At 45.5% G+C, this 25,658-nt stretch overlaps 2 protein-coding genes and 1 pseudogene across 5 annotated transcripts in view; 2 read left to right on the forward strand and 1 right to left on the reverse strand.

Annotated features, from left to right (window-relative positions):
- mical2b (microtubule associated monooxygenase, calponin and LIM domain containing 2b) overlaps positions 1–13,957 on the reverse strand; it is a 34,376-nt gene extending 20,419 nt beyond the window's left edge. For all 4 annotated transcript variants that reach the window (XM_067235596.1, XM_067235595.1, XM_067235597.1 and 1 more), the window contains exons 1-8: positions 13,807–13,957; positions 6,583–6,912; positions 3,815–4,022; positions 3,444–3,560; positions 2,694–2,798; positions 1,816–1,971; positions 1,382–1,482; positions 1–220 (exon numbers count right to left, since the gene is read on the reverse strand). The exon at positions 1–220 is cut by the window's left edge and continues 38 nt beyond it. In XM_067235596.1, coding sequence (XP_067091697.1) covers positions 1–220; positions 1,382–1,482; positions 1,816–1,971; positions 2,694–2,798; positions 3,444–3,560; positions 3,815–4,022; positions 6,583–6,846 — 1,171 coding nt within the window. In that variant the 5' untranslated portion in view covers positions 6,847–6,912; positions 13,807–13,957. The remainder of the gene's footprint in view (positions 221–1,381; positions 1,483–1,815; positions 1,972–2,693; positions 2,799–3,443; positions 3,561–3,814; positions 4,023–6,582; positions 6,913–13,806) is intronic.
- A 3,708-nt stretch (positions 13,958–17,665) lies between these two features.
- LOC136942205 (dickkopf-related protein 3-like) lies at positions 17,666–23,034 on the forward strand. The gene is made up of 7 exons (XM_067235039.1): positions 17,666–17,902; positions 18,396–18,512; positions 18,649–18,717; positions 20,013–20,105; positions 20,292–20,436; positions 20,961–21,111; positions 21,925–23,034. Exons 1-7 carry the CDS (start codon positions 17,717–17,719, stop codon positions 21,947–21,949), a joined length of 786 nt encoding a protein of 261 aa, XP_067091140.1. The 5' UTR covers positions 17,666–17,716; the 3' UTR covers positions 21,950–23,034.
- A 1,438-nt stretch (positions 23,035–24,472) lies between these two features.
- LOC136942273 (alpha-1,3-mannosyl-glycoprotein 4-beta-N-acetylglucosaminyltransferase C-like) lies at positions 24,473–25,408 on the forward strand (annotated as a pseudogene).
- The last annotated feature ends 250 nt before the right edge of the window (positions 25,409–25,658 follow it).

Below are 25,658 nucleotides of genomic sequence, written 5' to 3' on the forward strand. Positions count from 1 at the left end.
GGTGTCCGTGTTTCTGGCGCGCCAGCGCGGCGTTCTCCGAGGCGTACATGCAGGTGAAGTCGAACATGGCCACGTCTGGCTGGTCGCAGTGGTTGAGGGCGTAGTCCAGCGACGGCAGCTGGTAGTTGGTGCCGAAGTCTGCGGCCTCACGGGCGTACGAGAGCAGAGCCTCCTGGTTCACATTCCCACTGCTCAGCAGCTTCTCTGTCTCCATGTAGTCCTGCAGGGAGGGGGGGGGGAAGAGAGAGAGAGAGAGAGAGAGAGAGAGATGGGTGGGGAAAGAGAAAAGGAGGAAAGGAGAGAAGGAGCGAGGGAGCAAGTCATGGAGAGAGAGCGCGAGAGAAAGAGAGGGGTGGAGGGGAAAGAGAAGAGAGGTGGAGGGAGGGATGGGGTATAAGAGTGAGGGAAAGATTAAAGGAGGGAAGGAGAGAGGGAGGAAGCGAGCAAAGGGTGGAGAGATAAAGAGAGAGGGGGAGAGAGCGAGGGAGGGAGAGAGTAAGGGAGGGAATAAGAGAGGGATGGATGAGTTTAGCATCAGGCTATTGGACTATTTTATTCCATCAACACTCTGCTTAACTGATCTGTTATGTTCTCTGAGGATTACAAGAGATTTGTTGACAAGTTATGACATTCAAAGTTTTTATGAGCGTGGACCAGCCACTCAAACAATCATCATAACACACACACCCACTCACCCTAATTCTGTCACACACACACACACACACACACATTCTGGTGTCTGTCTGAACTGGGACATTGATAAATCTGTCCTCACCAAGAAGGAATGTAGGATTAATATTAGCCCTCTGAGATCAGAGTAAGTGTGGCTCTAATGCGTGTGTGTGTGTTACTGTGTGTGTGTGTGTGTATATGCGTCTGTCTGCGTGTACATAGCCATCTTCCTGATCCAATGTGTCCTGCTTTATTAATAACCTCACTCATCCTGTACAATCCTCTCAGAGGACATATCTTCCTTACAAGTCACTTGTTAGAGTGTGTGTGTGTTACAGGGGGGCATGGGAACAGTGAGTGATGGGCCTCCCTTAAGGAAGCTAATGAAATAGGGGTAAGGGTTAGCATGCACCAAGGAACACACACACACACACACACACACACACACACTGGTGAGCTGCCACATAGGGAGCAAGAATTCTCCTCCACCAGAAACACTCCACAGCAGTATATCTCATCTGTTGTTCTCTCCTCAGTCACCGCCCAGCATCTGCCACCCCCTCCAGATCCTGCACAATAGCATGACTCTAAATCCTAAGTGACTAAGTGTGAGGTTCATATGCAGGGGAGGAGACATGCCAGAGCTAAACCAACAACACTCTGTATCTCACACGCACACACACGACAGAGCTGAACCAACAATACTCACATGAATGATGACCCCTTTGTCCAGCAGGCTCTGTTTCTTGGCCGTCATGACGAAGTAGTGTGTGTTGTCCTTGTAGTACACAATGTTCTCCAGGTCGATGCCTGGGGTCAGAGGAACACAGCAGACCCTGAACACCTGCCTGAGAAACCCTGGAGCTGGGGAGGCTGAGGCTAGGGCTGGGGCTGAACCCACAACCCATTGTGGAGCAGAAAAGATGCCAACCACAGAGACAAGGGCTCAGACAAAACCTGTCTGCATGCAACAGTACAGGGACAGCTACACCTACTAACAGTGACCAGTAGAAGCATGTGATACAGGACCACCACAGGACCCCTCAGACAGGAAGCCATCTCAGGCACAGGCACACACACACACACACACACACCACAGGACCCCTCAGACAGGCAGTCATCTCAGGCACGGCCCACACACACCTGTCTCCTCCTTCAGCTCCAGGAAGAACTTCTGGTTGAAGATGAAGGCCACCCCACTGATTTCTTCCACCTTGGCCTCCGCCGTCGTGTTTCTGTTCACAAAATTGGCCGTGATGGCGATGGCCAGCTTCCCACGGAACTCTTTACGTCTGAAACCTGGAAGGGAACAGATTGAGATTGACTTTGTTGTCCCACCAAGTGGATATTCAGTGTGGGCTTTCCTCCCTGCTGCAGCTGGGAAAGACAAACATTCTGAATACAAAAGTGAGTCAAACTTAGGAGTGAAGTTCCTGCAAGCGCACATTCTTCATACTAACATCAAAAGCGAACCCATCAATAAGGTTTGACAGAAATCTGGGTTCAGACAGTTATCAGACACCATGTGGTGACTAAGACACTTTAGTTGACTCTCTGACACGACAACACTCTTCTGTTTAAGCTAGTGCTCGTTTACACAGCCCTCCATAGGTATGCACCCTCCTACACTGGTCGGGGGATCAACCTGGTCTATGGTATTGGATCGTTCAAATATTAACTGAACATTAAAGATCATATGGAAAGTTGCGCTTTGAGGTTTGGCTTGTGTTTAGTCTGTTCCTATGAAGTGCTTGTCTGCAATCTTTAGCAGAAAGTTGACTTTGTTCTACTAGTCTTAGATAACGAGAAGGTGCCATGGACAGGTAAGTATATACACTAGGGTGAAGTGCTCAGTGGGGTTGAGTAAACACTCCATGCTTAAGGTTAAAAGAAAAACAGATGAGAAAAAAAAGATGGGAATTAAAAGAAAAAATTGAGGAGAAACTCAAAATCTAGTATGGCTTATTGGTCAAACCTCTGAACATCTTCATCATCATCATCATCACCACAAGAGGTCTCACCATCTAGCGTGTTCCTGCGTCCGTCCGCCCCGATCACAACGTTGAAGTTGAAGTCAGAGACAGGATGGTTGGATGGTTTGATCTGTGCTCTCCACCCTGGTCCGGCTGGGCCAGAGAGACAGACAGACAGACAGATATGCAGACAGACAGATATGCAGACAGACAGACAGGCCGTCAGACAGACAGGCAGCCGATAAGCTTGCCGATTCTTCAGGGAAAGGAGAATGTGTGAAACATCTCTAGCTCTTTGTTCTGTATCTGGAGGCTGGAGGAGGCTGCAGTGACTGCAGAGTGTCAGGAACATGGACAGCATTTTCTTATCAGCTCGGGAACTCACAACTCCATATCTCTGTCTCACCCTCACACACACACACACACACACACACACACACACACACACACACACACACACACACACACACACACACACACACACACACACACACACACACACACACACACACACACACACACACACACACACACACACACACACACACACACACACACACACACACACACACACACACACACACACACACACACACACACACACACACAGTACAGTTTTTTTGACCTACAACCTCTAGATCTGCAGCTTTCCCACTTCGTTGTACGGTTTCATAACAAAGTCTTGTTTAGACTGAACAGCCAGTTGTCAGCAGGGGACTCTAATGGTGAACCTGAAAGCTCTAGAAGAGTGAAGCGCTTGGGCGTGTCAGACGTGTGGTGGGGTGTGAGACCTCCTACCTGCATCGTCCTCCTGCTCCGGAGGCTCCAGCAGAGACACAAACTCCACGTTGACGTGGACCTCCACCCCCAGGATCAGAGCCACCTTCATCAGCATCAGCTGCAGCTGACGGATACCTGCGCGCGCACACGCAGCGTCACAGACACGCACATACAATGCGCACGCACATTTGGAGGAGGATGAGAGAGAGATTTAGGGAGCTGCAGTGGTTTGATAAGACACACAGCATTTACATTTATAGGGACTGGTATCGGACTGGTGTCGTTTGCATGTCATGTCCGCTCTCAGAGTCACGGACACACGCACACACACACACACTAAAGCCTTTCAATCCCTTTGGAACTCATCCATCCATTCACCCATCGCTCACTGATGTGGTCGATGGCTCCAGCGCAGAACTTTCCGTAGAACTTCTTGGCCCCGAGGCCTCGGAGGTCGTGGATGGTGTAGGGCCAAAGGTGGAGGACGTTGTTCCTGGAGAACGTGTCCCTCTTCTCCATCACCACCACCTTGGCCCCCAGCAGCGCCAGCTCAATGGACGTCCGCAGCCCACAGGGACCCCCGCCGATGATCAGGCACTGGGACAAGAGTAGGGATGTGTGTGTGGGGAGGGGGGTGGTGGTGGACAGAGGGAAAGCAAAAGAGAGAACGAATAAAGAGAGAGAGAGAGAGGGAAAAAGAGAGAACAAGAGAGAGAGAAAGAAAGAAGATCAGAAAGAGAAAAAGAGACAGAGAGAGACAGAAAGAAAGAGACAGAGGGAAAGACAAAAATAGGGAGTGACATTTCAGAGAAAAAAAGAGAGAACGAGAGAGAGACAAAGAGGATCAGAAAGAGAAAAAGAGACGGAGAGAGACAGAAAGAAAGAGACAGAGGGAAAGACAAAGATAGGTGTGACATTTCCATTTTCATGGTCCTTCTACTGCTGGAACATGAAAATGGTGCAGGTTTCAACCTGACCTACTAAGAGGCAGAGCAGCCAGGGGCAGGCCACTCAGAGAGGAAGAGCCTCCACCTCAGCCTGCCCTGACACACCCACTGATGGGGTTTCACAACCTGCCTCCACACAAAGACTCACTGCAGCCCCATTGTGATCCAGTCATTTACTGCAGAGACACAGGGGTGACATCATCCATGTCATGCCAGAGGTGGGATCACACAGACAGCTGGTACAAGGACTCTGGACACAGCTAAACTACCACAGCTAAATAATGCCATGCAACCACACAGTGGGGACTGGAGGACTGGTCTGAGATCAGGGACTTCAGACTACAGTCTATAGACTGAAGAGAAGCATGGGTAAGAGATTAGTCTTGGATGACAGGACAGAGGGTGAACATAGGGCATGTTCTAGAAAAGATTATGAATCTTATTTACGATGGTCAACTTAAGTCTCGTCTCACCCTTTAGAGGCATCCTGTTCATGTGCAACCACTCCATTACATTCAGAATTCATCAGGGAGCAATTCATCCGAGCAACAGATCACTGTAAATATCACAGGCCAGACAACATACATGGGCTGGGCCGGAAAGTCCAAATCAGATTAGGTTTCATCCTGTAGCGAGAGCTCCGGTAGGCACTGAGGAAACACTGGTGCTGCGCCCCGACAACGCCTCAGAGCCTGTCTGAGGAGGGGAGGGAGGGGGGGGGGGGGGTGATGAGGGCTGAGGGCTTCCTGAAGAATGTGTGTTCTCCTGACAGTGTAGAACCACCCTGTCTAGCCACGCCTCTCCTGACAGTCTAAAACAGTCTAGAACCACCCTGTCAAGTCCTGCCTCTCCTCCTCACAGTCTGGACTGTGCCCCAGTTCAGCTTTGGGAGAGCTGTGGGTGAGAATGTGGGAGAGCATTTGGATTCACTCATTGTAGTGGTCAGTCCATTTACATTTAGTCATTTAGCAGACGCTCTTATCCAGAGCGACTTACAGTAAGTACAGGGACATTTCCCCCCGAGGCAAGTAGGGTGAAGTGCCTTGCCCAAGGACACAACGTCATTTTGGCACGGCCGGGAATCGAACTGGCAACCTTCTGATCACTAGCCCGCTTCCCTAACCGCTCAGCCACCTGACTCAGTCCACTAGTCAGTCTCAGAGGTGTCATGACACAAGACTTTGGTCAAGTCTAATGATGGGATTTCTCTCTCCCTCTTTATTCTTTTTGATTTCTCTTAGGTCTCTCTCTCTCACTCCCTTTATCTCTCTATCTGGAGTGTGTGACTCCAGCCCTCCTTCTCTCAGGGCTCTTATCGGTGTTCCTCAGGGAGATATGAACTCACTGAGACACCATGCTAAACATGCCAATGGAGTCCTTCCACTAAACATTTGTCTTATCTTTCATACCAGACTGCACGTCTATCCTCACTTTCTGTGTTGGAGACAGAGGCTCAGAGATGTCCAAACTTTGTAAACTTTCAAACAAATATTAAAAGCGGTGGTTTGGTGAACCATTCCTGAAGCCAGTGCCTTCGATTTGAAGCCTAGCCTTTAGCTCAGAGGGTAAACTCACTGTTGTAACTGGTGAGAGAACCATGCAAGCCATGTGCCAGCCACAGGGTACAGTGTCATGTTTCCCTGTGTTACCTGATCAGAGACAGGGCCGATTGGGCAAACTCGCCAGCCATGTGCCCCGTGTACCATGTCACTGCCATGAAACCTGACACAGGGGTATTCACATTCCTGGAGACCAGACTTCCAAACTGCAGACCATGTGACAACGTACAGCATAGTTGTCACACGCACTATAGCTTTAAGGGCGCTCCACATAACACAGACAAGCAGCATAGTTCTGGACTGATAGGGGAGTCTAGACAGACACCAACAACCACAGCCGTGAATCTGAGATTCCTGCACCTGACAAATTGTTCCAGAGGGATGTCCGACATGGTACATCTCTCTCCATGTTACAAGCGTCCAGTATCATTTTCTACGGTACCAAACTGTGAAGATAACGTACAAAGACATTCTTTAAACGTAATCTCCGTGTGACTCGACTAACTGTCGACGTCTGAGAAAAAAGACGAGTTTCCTCCAGGATATGTGACGGAGAACCAGAGCAAGCCTAGCTTACCTAAAGGTCTGGACAGACTTTAGCTCTGCTGTATAGAACAGTCTCTTCGGCAAAGCAGGTTAAAAGCTTCCTACCTTGGTGCCCGGGCAAGCTTTAGACTGATTGTACTCCTTTTGGCTGGCCCTCTTGTCCAGCTTGGTCCAGAGAGCCTTGGCCTTCCAGGAAGTGACCGTGGCTTTGAGGTTGCTGTAGAACGTGGCGTGTTCCAGAGGGTCCAGGTCCATGAGACGACACAGGATGCTGAAAGCCTGCAGCGTGCCCTTGCAGGTGGACGCCTGAACAAAGTTCTCAAAGAGCTGTCCGGCCTGCACGCTGCGTTCCTCCTCCGTCTCCCCCATCTTTCCTTCCCCGTCTCTCTCTCTCTCTCTCTCTCTCTCTCTCTCTCTCTCTCTCTCTGAGGAGGTCTGAAACGTGAAAGGGAGTTCGTTTAGTCAGCAGTTTTCCTAACTATGTGCTTTGTTACTTTTTTCAACGCAGACATTTCACACAACGAGCTTGGTTGTTATATCAAATAAACATCCATGACTCTGCTTGAAAAGTCCAAGAAGCAGATTAGGCTTGACCCTGCAGCAAGAACAGAGAGAGAAGCATGCTGTGTTATGTTCTAAACATGTAATTCAAATCAAAACAAAACAGAGATGGCATTCTAAATGTGTGGCATCCACATAACATGGGCTTTAGGAAACACACAGGGGCATAGGAGGAAGAAAGAGAGAGAGAGACTTGAACAGACTGTCAACTGACTGTGTGAGGAGAGATTTGTCCTCCCCTCACCTCCCCTTACCTCCCTTCCATTCCCCACACACACAGGGGCCTTGATAGGATTATGACAAAGTGTGCACATGAAAACTTTCCACAGAGCAGTCACGGGGAAACATGGTTTCAACAGCTTAGTCTGCAGCGATCAGGGGGAGAATGGGCCGGCCAAAACAGCTGATTGAGACCCCGGCTGTACAGTAGGGCTGGTCGAGACACAGAGTTAGGAGTCAGAGTCAGTAAGAGTCGGGAGTCAGAGTTAAGAGTCAGTCACCCAGCAGACACCTGCAGCAGGACGGAGTTTTAGTCTGTTTCCATGATGAGGCCAGGAACAGGATCTTCTTCCACGTCAGACTCAGTGTGTCCAGCTTCCGTGTGCAGTAGAATGCAACATGAACTGGTGTCAGAACTGGCAAGGGTCTGCCTGTACTGTCCCCCCACCACCCCCACCCCCCACCCACACACACACTCTGCCCTCTGCAACCCTTTCCCTCTACACTCCACTTCTATGGAGCCTCTCCCCATATCTCTCACCATTCTTTCCTTTCATCCCTCCTATCCTTCCTCCCCTCCCTACTCTCCACCCACTTCCCTCTCCTTTGCCACCTCTTATTACCATCCGCCATCTTCTCCTGTCCCCCTCTCTCTCTTTTTGCTCCCCTCTTCCTCTCCTGCTTTCCTCCTGCCGGCTACTCTTCTCTCCCCTCTCTCTTTGGTTTTCTCCTCCTCTCTCCTTCAGTGCAAACATCTCTGATGACAAATAGACAGGCAGACGTTTTAAGATGGTCCTTCTTCTCCTTCTTCATTTTTTACTGGAAACAATCATTGGAATCCCAACAGTCCCATCTCAAAGACAGTGCATGGGGAACGCGATGTTCTTCTTGGTTACTGAGATGACATTTGTGACAGTGTGATGGTTTGGTCTCGGTTCCCCAATTCTCACACGTCTATACTGGATTTCTACACATATGGATACACATACAAGCCCACGCAGGATAAGTCAAGTCAGAGCTAAGGGACAGACAGAGCAGGTGTGGGTTACCTCAACAGGGACTCTGCTGTTCAAACACCCGGTCTAAAGGTTTCCTTGACGACTAGAAGACTAGTTCACACACACACAAACAAACAAACGCACACACTTGTGGTATGGGAAAGTTCATGGCTGTTAAGCTATATATAACAGCAGAGAGCATTGTGGGAACGTCACAGAGGAAGAGGCTGTCAAGATAACACACTCGGAATCTGGAACTCTCTGTGTCAAACTAGCTCAGCTCAAGAGCGCACACTAGACATGGAGACAGAAGACAGTTTGACCAAGTATTTGCACTGAACACCTTGCATACAGGAATACCCATCTATTACTCTAAACAAGCATCTTAGACTGGGCTGTCCAAGCTTGTTCCTGGAGATACTGTACCGTTTTGTAGGTTCACTCCAGTCTAGCATACATGCTGCTATTAAATGCTAGCTTGTATGAGGTTGTGTCTGTCTGGTGACTACAGTCACTCTAACCCTGTTTTGTAGCAGAGAGAAGAATTACAGCACACAGCGAGCAGTCAGACTTTGAAGCTAAGTCCTTCCCTACAGTTGTCCAAATACTCCCTCAAGCAGTAGAGAGATGAAGCCAAGATTTCAGAACCTCAAAAACAGCTCTGAACTACATAATTAGAACTCAAATTCTTCCAGAATCGTCCACAGCAGGCTGGTGCCATGGCCGGTCTGGGGCTACAATACTTTGTACACAACTCATGAAAGCTACATTTAAAAAAGCACAACACCTGAACCTCTCACTATTGAGAAGCAAACTGTGGGTCAATGTGAAGACGTTTGTGACACTGCTTGTAAAAAGGGCAATACAAATAAAGTTGTATTCGATTTGATTTGATCCAGGCGTGTATGGCAGCGTTGAGGATAAGTCAAGTCAGAGCTAAGGGACAGACAGAGCATGTGTGGGTTACCTCAACAGGGAACCTGCTGTTCAAACACCCGGTCTAAAGGTTTCCTTGACGACTAGAAGACTACCATTCAAAAAAGAAAAACTGTTGTCTTGGGTCTTGGTATGTACTGTATGTGTAAGTATGTGTGCATGTGTGTCTGAGGTGGTAAGCGGCTAGCTGGCTACATCCTGGCTCCTGAGTGTTCTGACAACATTGACGTAGTGGATGAAGAGAACATATCAGTCAGTTTGTGCTGTTTTAAGACCAGTGCAGGAGGGAGAGACAGAGCGAGAGAGGGAGGGAGGGAGTGCATACAGTGAGAGATTGTGAGAGCCAGATCAAAGCTGAGTGACCAGTGCCTGGTAACACAGATGCTGTGCCAGGATCTCCTCTGAGGACCACTTCAAAGACCCAGCCTCCAATCAGCCTCAAATCAGCCTCAACCCTGCCTCCAATCAGCCTCTAACCAGTACCCAGCATTACAAGTCAAGTGGCTGAGTGGTTAGGGAATCGGTCTAGTAATCTGAAGGTTGCCAGTTCGATTCCTGGCCGTGTCAAATGACGTTGTGTCCTTGGGCAAGGCACTTCACTCTACTTGCCTCGGAGGGGAATGTCCCTGTACTTACTGTAAGTCTCTGGATAAGAGCGTCTGCTAAATGACTAAATGCAAATGCTAAATGCAAATTACAACTGCTTAAACCCCATCTCCACCTAGCCTCCACCCAACCTATAACCAGCCTCAAGAATAAGCCCTATTGATTGCAAAAACACCACACGCACACATCCTCTACTGCCAGGGACATTATCTCAAACCATGGAGTGGGTAGAAGTAGTTACCCACTACGTAATTTGAGTTTGCCTTTGAACTGAGGGCTAACTTTCCAGTTCTGTTTGGTTTCCCCCTTCAGCAGGAAATATCTACCAGAGGAATTTCAGAGATCTGAAATATGGACTTTGCATGCAGACTGGTTGCTAGCACGCACACCACACACCACACACAGAAAAAGCCTCAGAGAGAGAGAGAGACCCGGAAAGATAGAGAGCCAGAGACATAGAGACTGTGTGTGTGTCTCTTTCTCACACACATCCGAAAGTGAGCTATTAACAGACTAAATGAGTCCATGAGGATTCCTCATGGACTCAAATAAACTGATGTCTATCTGGCTACAGTCTGGCATGACTCCATGAAGACTGAGCATAGTCCATGTCCAGCATCCCAGCCCTCCAAAGTCTGAAACGCTGGTCTTGATGACTGCCAATGTAGGTCACACACCAGCCACACAGGCAGTTGGAACGTCCCTGGAGTTTGGTCTAAACCCTGGAGGGTTCAATATCTAGAAGACATCAACCCTGCCAACACACACCCATCATTAATTCTACAGCACACCAGCTCAGCCAACATAACCGTTAAAGAGTGTGCGTGCACATGAGTGTGTGTGTGTGCAGGATGCACTCCTGCACGTTGTAGGAGCTCAGGGAAGTGCAGGATATTACATGAAAAGAAGAGGAAGGAAGGAACCAGGGAGGGAGGAAGGATTCTGGAAGTATTCGGACAGTGCCTCACATTAACCAGTAGGGCAGAGGGATTAATGGAGAGTTGGCCGCCAGGAAGGAACAGGAAGTCTATTTGGTGAGAGCAGGGAGGGGCCTGCAACCCGACAATTACAACCCACCAATAAGCATCCTCCAAAAGAAGGAGTTTCAAGATAAGTGACCTGACATCCCTTTCTGGAGCCAGGCAGGTCTTCAGATATTACTATGATGTGGAAAACATTTCCTGCTTGCCGAGTCACCTCATCTACTGTGCCATCAGACACCATGCTTTAAGACTGAAGGTTTCAGACAAGGCTACCAGGACTCCTGAATCCACTCCGCTCCATCCTTCAGCGGACACAATGTGGAGGAGCCAGGACAGGACAACAGCTTGGGTTACTGACAGGCTGCTGAGATGAATAAACGAGTATCAGGTTCCAGAGCCGATCGAACATGCGATCCTCCTGGCATGTTCCACTCTCCAGCAAAAGGGGGGACAGGGATGACGAATCATACGACCCTGACAGACGACAGCTAGTAAACTCCCACCAGAGTCGACTCATATGATAGCATAATTTACCTTAGGTGTGTTTGTTTTACCCACCCAGGCCCTAGAGAACTATGTGCCTGTTTCGGAAGTAATATGCAAACTTAAATAAAACATACATGATCAGATTTCAGAGATGAAGTCTATCAATTGTTGAATCGGCCAGGTAGAGAGGAGGAAGAGGGGGAGGGTGATAAGGAGCAGAAGTAAGGGAAGGGGAGAGGAGGAGGAAGTGAAAGGTAGACTGGAGGAAGAGGAAGTGAAGGTGGAGACAGGTCACAGAGAACAGAGGAAGCAGCAAAGAGGACAGTGTGGCCCTCTCACCTGTTGAATAACGTCCAAGTAACACACACACATTCATATATGCCATTCAAATGTATGAAAATCACTCATACCAACCTCAAGGTCACCAAAACCAACTATCAAATCAAACTCCATGCCCCTGTGCCAACAGAACCCTGTGCCAACAGAAACAAATTTCAAAAGAAACAAAAACTTAAGTGTTAATGGTAGCAACGGATGTTTACCGGTATTAAAAGTGGGTCTCTATCTCATCAGTGAAAACGGTGAATATAAGGACAACACCGTCCATGACCTCAGGGTGCCCAGCGTGTGATGTGGAGAGCTGGGTAACGACAATCTTGCCTGTGTAGCCTACGCCTCCAGCTGGGACATGAAAAAGAGGACCAGGCTGCGGGTCACTTACAGAGTGATAAATCATCTTATTGCACTGAGCAGCTCATCACACGAAGAAACAAACTGCCATTTCAATCATAATATACATTGTAGCAAGGGTGCCTGCAGTACACACCAGCTCTGGATCAATCATACACACACACACACACATAGTACAGGGAAAGCTGTTGACTCCAGGAATGCGCCTGTCCGATTGTGGGACCAGTTGTCAATATAAACATGCACAGTATATAAGCAGGAAATCGTCTTAAAGAACGAACCAATCAGAGCTGCAGGTGGTAGATGAAAAAAGGGGTTTTACTCCAGCCAGAGGTATTATCTCCTACCTGCCTGGCTGTTTACTAATAAGGACATAAAGGGTGTCTGCAACCTGTAGAAAACAGGTCCAAAGGTCGGTAAGACTTCGAGGACTAGACATTGCTCACAAAAGGCAATCAAAGGAGGGGGAATGTTACTGTAAAAGGAAAAAAGTCCCTCACCCTGTGTATGACTGACTACTCTAGTGTGCATGTATGGGTATAGGCATGTGTTCGTTGGGCTAACACATACTGAAACAGATCGTTTGGCAAAACAGAGAAACCACACATCTCCTTAGATGGATTCTAGAGGTATCCATTTCCCTTGTTGCAGGGTGTGTCTTGCCACGTCAAGTGTTGTGTCAGATCCAAGCCGTTCCAGGTGGGAAGAGCTTGTCTGGAGGATTCAGGGGGCTAAAGGGCTGAACAGAGCCCAACTGAGTGCTGCTCCCCTGGCCTGGCCTGGCCTGGCTGGTCTGCTTCCTCTGATACGGACAGAAGCCCCTCCGGTCAGATGGTGACACCCCCCTGTGTATTTTAGGCCCAGGGCTGCATGCTGATAGCCAGGGCACAGCCTTATAAGTCACTGACTTATTCCAGGAAGTCTCAGCTTGTGTAACTGTGTTTCTTGCCACAAGGGCAACAAGAAGATTATTATTAAATGTAAAAGCCTGCATGAAGATTACCATCCTAAACCATGGGTGAAACGTGCCAACAGGGGACTCGGTCAGAAATAACTGCTAAACTGTCATTGTGTCGCATCCAGGTCCTAATTAAATTCCTTACAGTCAGCGGTATCAGGCCTTTTGAAATATAATTTGTGAACACACACACAAATTCTTGACATATTATGTTTACCTTTGAGGTGGTTAATCACAAATGAACCACCTGTAGCATCACACTTATTTTGAATCTAATGCAGGACCAGTTTTTTACTTCCTCAAATTCTCCTCATGAACAGGAAAAGCAAGAGTGATTCAGCATCAGTACGATAACTACTTTCACCTTAGAGTTATAGGTACTATGTCATATCATATGTACTATGTAATAGTACTATATAGTTAATATTGCAATCTGTCTATGCTATATCCAACTGACTGGTAACTCGTAGCCTGCTAGGTTTTTGCATTAGATGTCTTCAACAGAAAAATTGACATATTCTATTTTTTGTTGTGTTCTATGATATTTCCTGTCATTTTCAATTCAGTCACGGATAACTTTCAACTGCTGCCTTTGCGCCAAATGCCTCTGATGTTTTCCCACGTCGCTATAAACTGTAGCCTATACGACAAAGACCACGGCGTGAAACCGACAAAGTATCTAACCCGAAATCATCTGCTGAGTATTGGATAATTATTTCATTGGTACACAATAAAGAACAATGCAATTTGAGGGTTAGTTATGAATGATGGGTAAAAGTATGAATTTGCTGCAGAGTTTGCTTCATTACTAAGTTCCTCATATAACATTCCACTTAATCGGTCAGTCGTATACTCATGCTCAATGAAAAACAGCCTGTCAAAATGTACTTACACTTGAGTGTCAGTTGTAACTTCTGAAAATGACAGCAGTCGAAATTGTATCTTTTTCGTTTAATCCAGGTTTTTTTTATGTCTTCCGCATACGTTACAAACTGTTAATTGCACAATTAAAACTACGTTAATGGTTAGCAAGCGACCGCTATGCTTGCGTCAAGACCGATCGATGCAGTTCTCTTATAGAAGCAAACGGGAGCCGCGGCTGATGTCTGACAAGGCGGTGCTTTGTTAATGACGTCCAATGGGAAGTTAAACGATACACTCAACATGACCCCATCATAAATATATAATCGACGAAAGGGATTTACTGTCAACTATTTTTTGGCTATTAAAAGTTATAATCAAGATATTAGAAAGGCATGTTATTGATGAGAGGAGAACAGGATTCAATAAAGAGCATAAGAATAATTTCAACAACTATCACGATTAAATTGTTTGCTCAATTTGATAACGGCGTGTTAATGAGCAGGAGAAAGAGAGAGAGAGAGAGAGAGAGAGAGAGAGAGAGAGAGAGAGAGAGAGAGAGAGAGAGAGAAGAGAGAGAGAGAGAGAGAAAGAAGGAAAGAAAGAAAGAAAGAGAGAAAGAGAGAGAGAGAGAGAGAGAGAGAGAGAGAGAGAGAGAGAGAGAGAGAGAGAGAGAGAGAGAGAGAGAGAGAGAAAGCGCTGACCGTTCAGCCAATCCCACGTAAACTTTAGGCCATAGCTATATTCACAGAGAGAGGGGGCGGTTTTTGGCATTTCACTCTGGAATCACAATTCAAGTGAACACCCACTTTGGATTTTCAGGTTTAGGCTCTTCATCACACTGTAAGAATAGTATTGAATAGTTGAGCATCTAGAATCGTAGACAACAGTGCCATCTGCTGACCAGGATGCAGAACCATCTGTGGTTCTACCTCGGTTGTGCCCCAGATGTAGCCTGGCTCTGCCCTCCTACGTACTTCCGCTCAATTTTATTTTTGCTTCTGTACATAGGTCTGGCCATGAGGTACGTAACTCTGATTTTTCAGGTTGATTTTCTACCGGCGAATCAGCGAACAGAGGGAGTGGCTGAGAACGATGACGTTGATGTTGTGTGCTAGTTTGTGTTGTAGTTCCGTAATGGCGGCGGAGAAAGATGCGAGCAAAGCCATTCGGTCCGTTGTGGCAACGCTGCCGAATATCCAACAGCTAAATCCGGAGCAAAAACAAGTTTTGTTGAGTTTTGTTGGTGGCCATGATGTTGTGGCCCTCCTCTCCACGGGGTTCGGGAACAGTTTGATTTTCCTGCTACGGCAGCTAGCTGTTACAGTAGTGGTGAAGGAATTGGCTAAGGCGAACGCTAGCGATTGGTTATAGCAGATCAGAGTACCCGCCTACAAGGAAGTCAACGCTTGTCAATGGAGCAAGGCCAGACTCTCTGTACAAATGCAATGTACGAGAGTCTGGTTAGGACCAGGCTACCCCAGATGCACTCCCACCCTGAAAAGCACCCCCTTACGGAAGCATGCGCACAAACCACTCCAATCAAAAAGTGAAAGATTTCGTCTTGATATCGCAACCAAACAGAGGGGAGAGAGCTGTCTCAAGTTGCAATTTTTTGTTAAGAGAATAGAAGACAATAACGTTGGTTATTTGTGTAAATAGCTGATGTTCTTCTCAACACAAATCCTTAAAACTAGTCATTCAAAACGTAGCCTTCGGAGGAAATATACCCCAGCTATAATTACCAAAGGAAATGTCTTTTGTTTAGCAGGTTCAAAGTATTTCACATGGCTCTTCTTCCAAAGCCATGCAGTTGCAGTTAGCTTGCGCGTCGGGAGGCTACTCAGACAGGTCGGAAACAACAGCCTTCTGATCCAGAATATCAGCTGTCCTGAAAATGGATTTACATGCCTACATGAAACTTACTCTGGTTACTCATACTAGTCCATCAATGTACAGTAAGAATCATTTGATGCTTGGATATACAGAACATACATTACATGGGGGGTGCATTTCAGGGAAGGCCTTGTTTCCCATTTGATAAATGCAATACACCCCCTGCTAACTTTAAGTAGGAAAGTGTCACATGCATGAAACCTACTCTGGTTACTCATACTATAGTCCCCTTGATGTATTGTGAAAATAATTAGATGCTGGGATATACAGAACAGAAATTACATGGGGGATGCATTTCAGGTCAGGGCTGTATTTCGTCTTGCCACAAAACGCATCCTAGTACTAACCCATCCTCATACTAGTCCCCTAAATATATGGTAAGAATCATTTGATGCTGGTATATATTCCATCCCTGTACACCAACAGCTGCACCTCCAGTCATCAGTCCGTCAAACTCTTGAAGTTTGCGGACGACACCACCCTCATTGGGCTCATCTCTGGCGGGGACGAGTCTGACTATAGGTGGGAAGCTGACAACCTGGTGACATGGTGTAGCCAGAACAACTTAGAGCTCAATGCTCTTAAGACGGTGGAGATGGTTGTGGACTTCAGGAAGAATACCGCTCCACTCACCCCCATCACCCTGTGCGACTCCCCAGTCAACACTGTGGAGTCCTTCCGCTTCCTGGGCACCATCCTCTCCCAGGACTTCAAGTGGGAACTGAACATCAGCTCCCTCACCAAGAAAGCAAAACAGAGGATGTATTTCCTACGGCAGCTGAAGAAATTCAACCTGCCAAAGACAATGATGATGCACTTGATGGTGCACTTGATGGTGCACTTACATTTACATTTAGTCATTTAGCAGACGCTCTTATCCAGAGCGACTTACAGTAAGTACAGGGACATTCCCCCGAGGCAAGTAGGGTGAAGTGCCTTGCCCAAGGACACAACGTCAGTTGGCATGACCGGGAATCGAATTGGCGGCCTTCGGATTACTAGTCCGACTCCCTCACCGCTCAGCCACCTGACTCACCATCTACTACACAGCCATCATTGAGTCCATTGAGTCTACTGCTTAGAAGGTGATCAACTGCAATCTGCCTACCCCCGAGGACATGCACACCTCGAGGACCTGCACACCTCGAGGACCCTGAGGAGTGCGAGGAAGATTGTGGCTGACTCCTCCCACCCTGGACACTCTCTGTTTCAGCCACTCCCCTCCGGCAGAAGGCTGCGGTCCATCAGGACCAAAACATTACGCCATAAGAACAGTTTCTTCCCATCTGCTACTGGCCTCTTCAACAAGGCCAAGGACTACCACTGACATTTAAATATTACAAGTCCATCCGACACCTATTGCACTATGCACAAGCCACCTTGAATTCTCATTTGCACTATGTTGCCCATTCATGCTGCCCATTCATATTCTTATATTCATACTCTTATTCATATTATTATATTCATATTTTTGTTTCTATATACATTTTATACTCTAAATTGTTATATTTTCTAGATTGTTTAGTTCTTAAAATTATTTAGACTATTGTACTTTTTTATTTAATTTAAGATCTTTATATGTTTATTGTTTGCACCTTCCTGCCACAGTAAATTCCGTGTTTGTGTAAACCTACATGGCGAATAAACCAAATTCTGATTCTAAACAGAACAGAAATTACATGGGGGGTGCATTTCAGGGCAGGGCTGTGTTTGGCCCTGCCCTGAAATGCACCCCCCATGTAAGAGTACTATTGTCGATGATAATTACAGTAAGTGTAAAAGTGTAGTTGTAAAATACAATTACAACATTGTTTGTGATCTACACACATTATTTGAAAAGTAATTGTAGGGACATACTAACAATACCGGTATTTGTCTAAGTTGTTTGTTTTTTTCACCCGTCAGACTTTCCAAATAAAACTTATCCAGTTACTGCAGCTGCGTGCGCGAGCTATGTCGGCGTGCTGCCCGGTGTTCAGTCAAACGGTGAGAGCAGAGCGCTTGCAGCTGGATCTCTCTGGTCAGTCAGCCTCCCGATCACGACTATGGAGCTCATGTCGCTACTCTCTTTTTGTTTACTTTTTGGAAGCTCGAGGCAGTACCTGCTTACTATCGGAGAAGCCTTAGATGACTCACTGGAAAGGGGGCACACGAGTCTGAATGAGATGTTCCGCGAGGTGGAGATGTTAATGGGAGACACGCAGTTCATTCTAGCGGAAGCCGTGGATCAGGTCCATATTCCCATACCGATTTTGGAATACGTTGTAGGCCTACATTTGCAACTCTGCAGGCACTTATCAGCTCCTGCCACAGTTTAAAAGCTAATATTCTGTAGCCTACTGTTGGGAGACTCTAATCTGTTCATTTGAAATAGACCAGACCTATTTGTACATTTACATTTAGTCATTTAGCAGAAGCTCTTATCCAGAGCGACTTATTTGTAGATTGTTCATATTTTTAGATTGTTGAGATGTTTCTCTCTTCTTTAGTTTTACAGACTAAATTGTTTCTTTTGTACATTCCTTGAATTTTTTGTTTTTAATTCGAATGATAATATTGGTACAAATCTAACGATGTGTCGTTGTAGAGTGGTGTATGTCCATGTCCAAATATAGCCTATTGCAGTTCTACAGCTGCGATACACAGAGTAGTGAGTTTGTAGACGTATCCTGACATTAAGCTATTCAAAATGCCACTATGTGAACTTTTGATTTTTTTTTATAGATGGCTAGTGAGAGTGCCAAGTCTTCTCTGACTGACTTGGAAAAGCTTGGCACACTTCTCAACGATACCTTACGCACTTCTCGGGATGGGAACCACACCACTGACAGGTTTGGCAAGGTACTCACTGCCAGCAACATGGGCAACTGGCACCACAACATGTCACTTTTAGATGTATTTTCTTGTAGTCATGCAATTCTGGGAATGGAAGTTTGTTTGACGGAAATGTGTTTTTTGTTTTTCTCCTGTACGGTAGGATTCTGACGGTATTACAGAGGACACCTCCAGTATGGAGATGAATGGCAGATGGAATGATTTGGATTACGTGAGTTTGAATGTGCATAATGAATTAGCTAGCACCTTTCTAATAGTTAACCTATAGGTTTAGGAACCATCTATGACCTACATAACGTTAGCAGTTTCTTTCTACTGTCAAAAGTGAACAGGCTATAGTTTAACACCATGCAATATGTTGGCTGCATAGCTGTTGACAAGTAACCTATAACTCATAGCCTGTATATTTAGTCATTTATATACAATCTACTCTATGGTATAACTACGTTTATATTTCACACACAATTTATCAAGCCTTAAATGGTCCGTCAATGTTTCCTTGTGTGAAGCACAAATTCAAGAGAACAGGAAATTGGTTGTTTGTTTTGAGGCACATACACCGTATCCTGTTGCCCCAGTTGCAGACTAAACGCTGTCAAGGGATTTCATTGGTTATGGTGGAAACAGTCTGAGTATGCCTAAATCGTCAGCTTCTGCAGAAAAAGGAAAGCGATCTAGCTAAGGAACACTTTGAATGGACTGACTGAAGCACTTTTTGTTTCGAATTAGGTCATTTCTTTTTTACTAAATTTAGAAGGCTATACTTTGCATTGTTAAGCAGCAGGAGAACACCAGTATAAAAGTAATTATTTCAACAGACCTTTTTGCCATTAGGGTTATTTTTTTACTGCAGCGTTTTTTTTAATCTTTACTTTCCTGGCAGCGTTTCAGATGTGGCTGCATTAATAGACTTGGAAAAAATGCGGAGGAGGCAGGCAGGCCTCGGGAACAGCCTGTAGAATGACTAGGGTCTACAACTATTTAACTGTTTGTCTGGAAAGAGACACAATTTTTACATGCATTCAAGAAAACATCTTTCCTATGCTGAAACTGTGCTGTAAGCATCACTGTCTTCATAATTCTTCAAAATTATTTTGACCACCTATTTGAAGAAGGGAAAACATTTTCAGAGGAAAATCCGTCAGATTTTTCTATGACGATATAAAGATAAGTACTATGTGGAGTTAACGAAATGGCTAAAAGCATCTGGTATTTATTACCGGAATTACAGTTGTGGGTTCTGTGAACCAGTGTCTCTCTGAGCCACACACACACAAACCTCCTGTACCAAACTCCTGGATCACAGAGGGATGTGCTCCTACAGGAACAGGGAGTGGCCTGGAATGGATGTGAGTTGGTTTGTGAAGGAAACTTTGACCACTCACACACACACAAACAACCACACACACGTACGCACACACAAACATGCACATGTATTTACTCAATTCACGCACACACACACATTTTGCTGGCGGGTCTCTGATGCAGGGTCTGTCTCTCTCCTAGGAGTGCATGGTGGATGAAGACTGTGGAGCCCTCAGCTACTGCCTGTATGATGTAGATGCTTCTAGGTGTTTACCCTGTAGAGCTGTCGACATGGTGGGTAGTTAAGGATTAATTTATGGACTGTATGAAAAATACTGAAACAATAGAAAATGTAATATAAAGCCATGGTTCTTTTGTAATAAATGTGATTTATGATAACTAATTGTCCTTTCACGTGTGTGTGTGTGTGTATATATATATGTGTGTGTGTTTGTGTGTGAATGTGTGTGTGTGTTTTAGACATGCAATAAAGATGAGGAGTGTTGCTCTGACAGCATGTGTGTGTGGGGGCAGTGCACAGTCAACGCCACCAGGGGCGCTGCAGGGAGTATCTGTCAGTACCAGAGTGACTGCAGACCATTGCACTGTTGTGCCTTCCAGAGAGGTAAGGTCAAACATGTCCAGCTATTACAGAAGGAAAGTCATAGACACTGATTAAGTATTGGTTTGGGATCTTTTGCATGGGATACTTAATCATTTTCCTTTGATAGACACTGTAATCTTGTCAGAATTAAACCTAAATTCTTCTCTCCTTCTTGTCTCTTACCCATCCTCTCCTCCCCTCTTCTCCTGTCTCATTCTATCTCCCTCCCTCCCCCCTCCCTCCCTGGCTTCCTCCCTCCACTCCCCCTTTCCTCTTTCCCCTTCTCCCTCCCTCTCACCCCCTCCACTCCCCCTTCTCTCTCTCATCCCCATTCTCCTATCTCCTTTTGTCTCTTTGCACTTATTTTACCTCCCTCCCCTCGCCCCCTCCCCCTTCCCCCTCCCTCCCCTCCCACTTTCCTCTCACCTTCTCCTTTACTCTCTTTTACCCCCCCATTCCCCCTCTCTTCCACTTCCCTCCTTCACTCCCCTTCTCCCTCCCTCCACCCCACCTCTCCCTACTCCCCCCCCCTCCCCATGTCTCAGAGCTGCTGTTCCCCGTGTGCACAGCCAGGCCCAGCAGTGGGGAGCCGTGTCTCAGCCACCCCAACCTGCTGATGGACCTGCTGGCCTGGGACCAGGACGGCCCCCGTGACCACTGCCCCTGCGTCAGCGGCCTTCACTGCCAGCAGCAGGGGTGAGGGGGCAGGGCTCAGCTCAACCCACATGGCAGGGTTTTGTTCACTTCTCTTGGGTCCAGTGGGATTGAGTGAAACAGGCACCTCTGTTTTTGTCACTACTGACACTTCAGGAAGTCTTTGGATATATAATCCGCAAAATCCACTTTGAAAAAGGCACACAAAGCAGTAGCATAGCCACAAGGGGGCCTGGGGGGGCTCAGGCCACTTCATTTACAAGTCCGACCCCTCCAGATTTCTGATTGCTTGATTATGGAGTTGTTGACATCGAAGTTTTTTTTGTGTGTGGCCCCATCATTTTAAGATGGGACCCCCCCAAAACAAAATTCTGGCTACGATACTGACACAAAGACGTGTTCAAAAGAACATCCCAAAACGGCGATGGGTGATTAAAGGCAGGGTAGGCAATGTTGTTGAGAAGCACTTTTTGTCATATTTGCTGAAAGTAACTTCACGTCTTGATAGCAACCAATATATCTTAAGTTTTGACAGTAATATGAAATCATTCTGACATCTGTGGGCGTCGCAATACTGTAATAAACATGACCAATCACTAAGGGGCACCCTGACTATTGATTGGACGGGCTAACTGTCTGTCTACCTACCTGCGCGCACTCTGCCCCTCCACTCAATGCTTGTTACTGTAGTTTTGTGGGAGTGGCTTTGAAGGGAGGAGGTGGGATATTTTGGTTTGAATCATGTCAAAAATAAGCTAAAATAGCTAGCTTCGTGCAACTTACCTACCCTGCCTTTAAAACACATAGAATGTAATAACCCCCCCAACCCCTAAATCTTCTGATTTGTTTTAACAGGCGTGGTTCTCTGTGTGAGAAGTAGGTGGGAGACAACGTCACAGAGGAAGGTCTGAATCTACAGTCTGACAGGAGACTGGATGGTTCTGCTCTGACCAGAAACAACAGTTACCCCCTACCTTAGACCTTCCTGATGATCTGAAAAGAATGGACTGGCATGAGAAAGTAGAAATGATGATGAATTAGTTTGCTCGTGCCTGTCAAAATATTTTTTATACATCTTTTTTTAGTTTTACTATGCAAAAACATGAGGTCAATCAGTCACATTGGAGGATATACATAGGAGTTGTTAATTACAGAATGGTACCGTTTTATTCACATTCACTTTTGGGGTTCAGTTTAATTTTCTATAGTTTCAGTTGTCAGACTCTTTGTAGCCAGGTGTGAATCGCATTTACATTTAGTCATTTAGCAGACGCTCTTATCCAGAGCGACTTACAGTAAGTACAGGGACATTCCCCCCAAGGCAAGTAGGGTGAAGTGCCTTGCCCAAGGACACAACGTCATTTGGCACGGCCAGGAATCGAACTGGCAACCTTCTGATTACTAGCCCGCTTCCCTAACCGCTCAGCCACCTGACTCCCCTTTTAGACCAGCATTTAGACCAGCAATCTTCTCCATATTTTTTCTGTAATCTCAAATTTAATGTGATACTCTCCATACTGTAGCCTATATGCTGTTTATAATATCGACAATTGGTTCATAGTGGGAGACTCTCTAAGAAGCCAACGTCTTGTAATTGCCTTCTTGCTTGCAACCATGAGAATTTTTAATAAACATTTATCTCTGGTATCCAGTTCCTATGTTTACAAGGTAGAGATAGACAATATTTAACTCAATATCAAGTCCTAATATAGGCCTACTCTTAGTGCCAGCTTGAACATCAGCCAAAAATATGGGACAAACCAAAATATGTGAGTGATCCGCCATTAAGTGACCACATTGTCTCCAGTATTGATTCCGCAATCTACCTGTTAAAATACTTTGACCCACAAACATGTTTAGTGAGTTTTGGGGTCAGGTCAAGAAAATTCATGTCCTGAGTTGTATTAACTTGGAAAAAAGCTTGTTTCCACTTTTTTATCAAAATAAATGAAGCACAAACTTCAATGAATGTGGATTTACAGACAAGGACTGCGTACGTCCACTGGGTGGCAGTATTGTTTACAAGTACCCTCTGTCACCTCATCCAGACTAGCAAAAAGATTCGAGAAAACAAGTAACATGAATATTCTCGACTCCCTTCATGCATATTCAAATACATGGAGAAAACAGTCGTAGCGAACAAGACAACAGTTGGAACACACCCAAGGTCAACTCCCTTTTGTATTCAACTTTTCTACAAACATTTCTGTTCTCCATATGTTTATGCCTCAAAGTCAAATATTGAAAATACCAAGTAAAATATGAATGCTGTGGATTTATTCATACTCTCATTTCCATGTAAATGTGACCTATGGGAGAGCGGTTTGTTCCTCTCAGCAAGATCAAACGCAAAACTATGTTTTTCAGCCTTCTGTTGCAGTGAGAGTGCACATGCATTCATGCTTGCCTATTAACAACAAATCCACTACCTTACATCTTCTTTTGGCATTTTCATTTTGAGATTTTGTGGTGCTCTTTTGTGTGAATACTGAACTTTAATTTACAGCTGTTGTGTACATTTCACTTAAAGCATACACTTACTGTGATGATAGTCTCTACCCCTTTTATTTAAGGAGAGCATATGCATGACAGATACATGCAATATGTGTTGCAAGGACAGCAGTTTATCTCCCCCAGCACTGAGGCCATGTACAACATTACACTTCATTTCGTTGGATTTGATGTTTATTCAATTATTGGGTACAATAGTGTAACAGGCAAGACTGTAATTGGCATTGGTTCCTTGTTTTTTATTTTCAAGGCTGCTCGCTGTATAATGAGGTGAACAAGCTGTCCTTACAACTGGGATCAGTCATTACACATGGTGTCATGATGAGAGAGAGTGCATACAAGGGGAGCAAGGAAACATGGAGGTTTATTTAAGCTTCCTGCCTCACAGATACATTGACTTCATAAATTAGTATAGTCGTAAGTCGTACGTGACATTCTGTAAGGGAAGAGACATGAATGGTGTCTAAGGCTTTTAACATCAACAAAGAAGGAGTACACTGAGGGACAAGCTATGAGAATCAAGTTTCTCACAATGAAATTATGTTCCTCATAGAAATAGAGGCTTGATTGTCAACTTGAGAACATTCTCATTCACACTGCTCTCTCCTCTCTCCAGCACACTGCTCTCTCTAAGGCCAAAAGTATGTGGACAAATGTGTCAAACGTTGCATTGCTAAATCAAAACTGGAAAGCCTTCCCACTCCCAGAAGAGTGAAGACAGTTACAGAAGCAAAGCTGACAGGAACTCTATAATATGATTTTGTAATAAGAGGTTTGGGAAGCAAGTGTCAATAAAAAAAAATTATTAAGTGGGTTTGGCAATTCACCTAAAAGAGTGAGTGCTTGGTAGTTCAAATTTTATAGACCTTTAAACAAATGACAAACACTGAAAATGGAATTAACGAATAATACTATTAATTTCTTTCCAGAATATCTTACCATTGGGTTATCATCAGTCAAAAGAAGAAAAAAAAGAATTATCTTCTGGAAACTATCAAATCAATCTTTGACAAGTCCAGCTATGATGAGCTGAAGGAGATTGTGGTGATAGTTCACCTGGCAGACTTTGACCTTACCTGGTGTGAGAATCTGTCTGCATTTTAGCGGTCGTGAGAATCTTGTTCAGGAAATCTCCAGGAAGTTTGCTCATCACATCATAGCAGGAAGGCTTCTGGTGATTCATGCCCCTAAGCAGTACTACCCACCCTTGGAGGGGCTGAAAGGAACTACAACAATCCGGAAGACAGGGTCCAATTCCCCTCCAAACAAAACACGGACTACGTCTTTGTCCTAAATTTCTGCACCAACCTCTTTCATTTCTACATGATGCTTGAGGACGATGTACGTTGCTCAAAGAACTTCCTGACAGCCTTGAAGAAAGTGGTCACCTCAAGAGAAGGTTCCTATTGGGTGATGCTGGAGTTCTCTAAGCTTGGATACATTGGGACACTCTACCAATCTAAGGACCTGCCACAATTGGCCCACTTCCTTCGTATGTTCTACCAGAAGATGCCCTGTGACTGGCTTCTCATTCATTTCCCAAAAACACGTCATCAATTTCAAACCCACCCTGTTCCAACACATGGGGTACTACTCCTCCTATAAGGTAGCAGAGAACAAGCTGAAGGACGATGATTTTGAGGAAAACTCCATTGACATGCCTGAAAATCCTCCAGCCAGACTTCACACAAACATCAATGCATTTGAGAATTATGATGCCACTAAGGCTTAAAGCAGTGTTGTTGATGAGTACTTCTGGGGAAAGCCTCCTTCAATAGGAGACCTGTTTGTAGCAGTTTTAAACATATCTGCAGATTTTTTAAATTAACGTGAACACAGGAACAGACGATCGACTGAATGACATTCATCACCATGGAGTTCTGGAGGTGGGGGAAAAGTTAGTAGGAACAAAGAAAAGCAGGCAGTGAACTTCCTACACCACATTAAGAGATAAAAAAAAGTTATCATTGAGGTGCAAGATGTGTATAACAAAATTGGCTTTGACATTGAGTGTGTGCATATTGTGGTTACTGTCAGTCAGAAAGAATGGGTTATCATCAGAACAATAGGTTTATGGA

Source organism: Osmerus mordax, chromosome 4 (genome assembly GCF_038355195.1).
Source record: "Osmerus mordax isolate fOsmMor3 chromosome 4, fOsmMor3.pri, whole genome shotgun sequence".
NCBI classification, from domain to species: Eukaryota; Metazoa; Chordata; class Actinopteri; order Osmeriformes; family Osmeridae; genus Osmerus; species Osmerus mordax.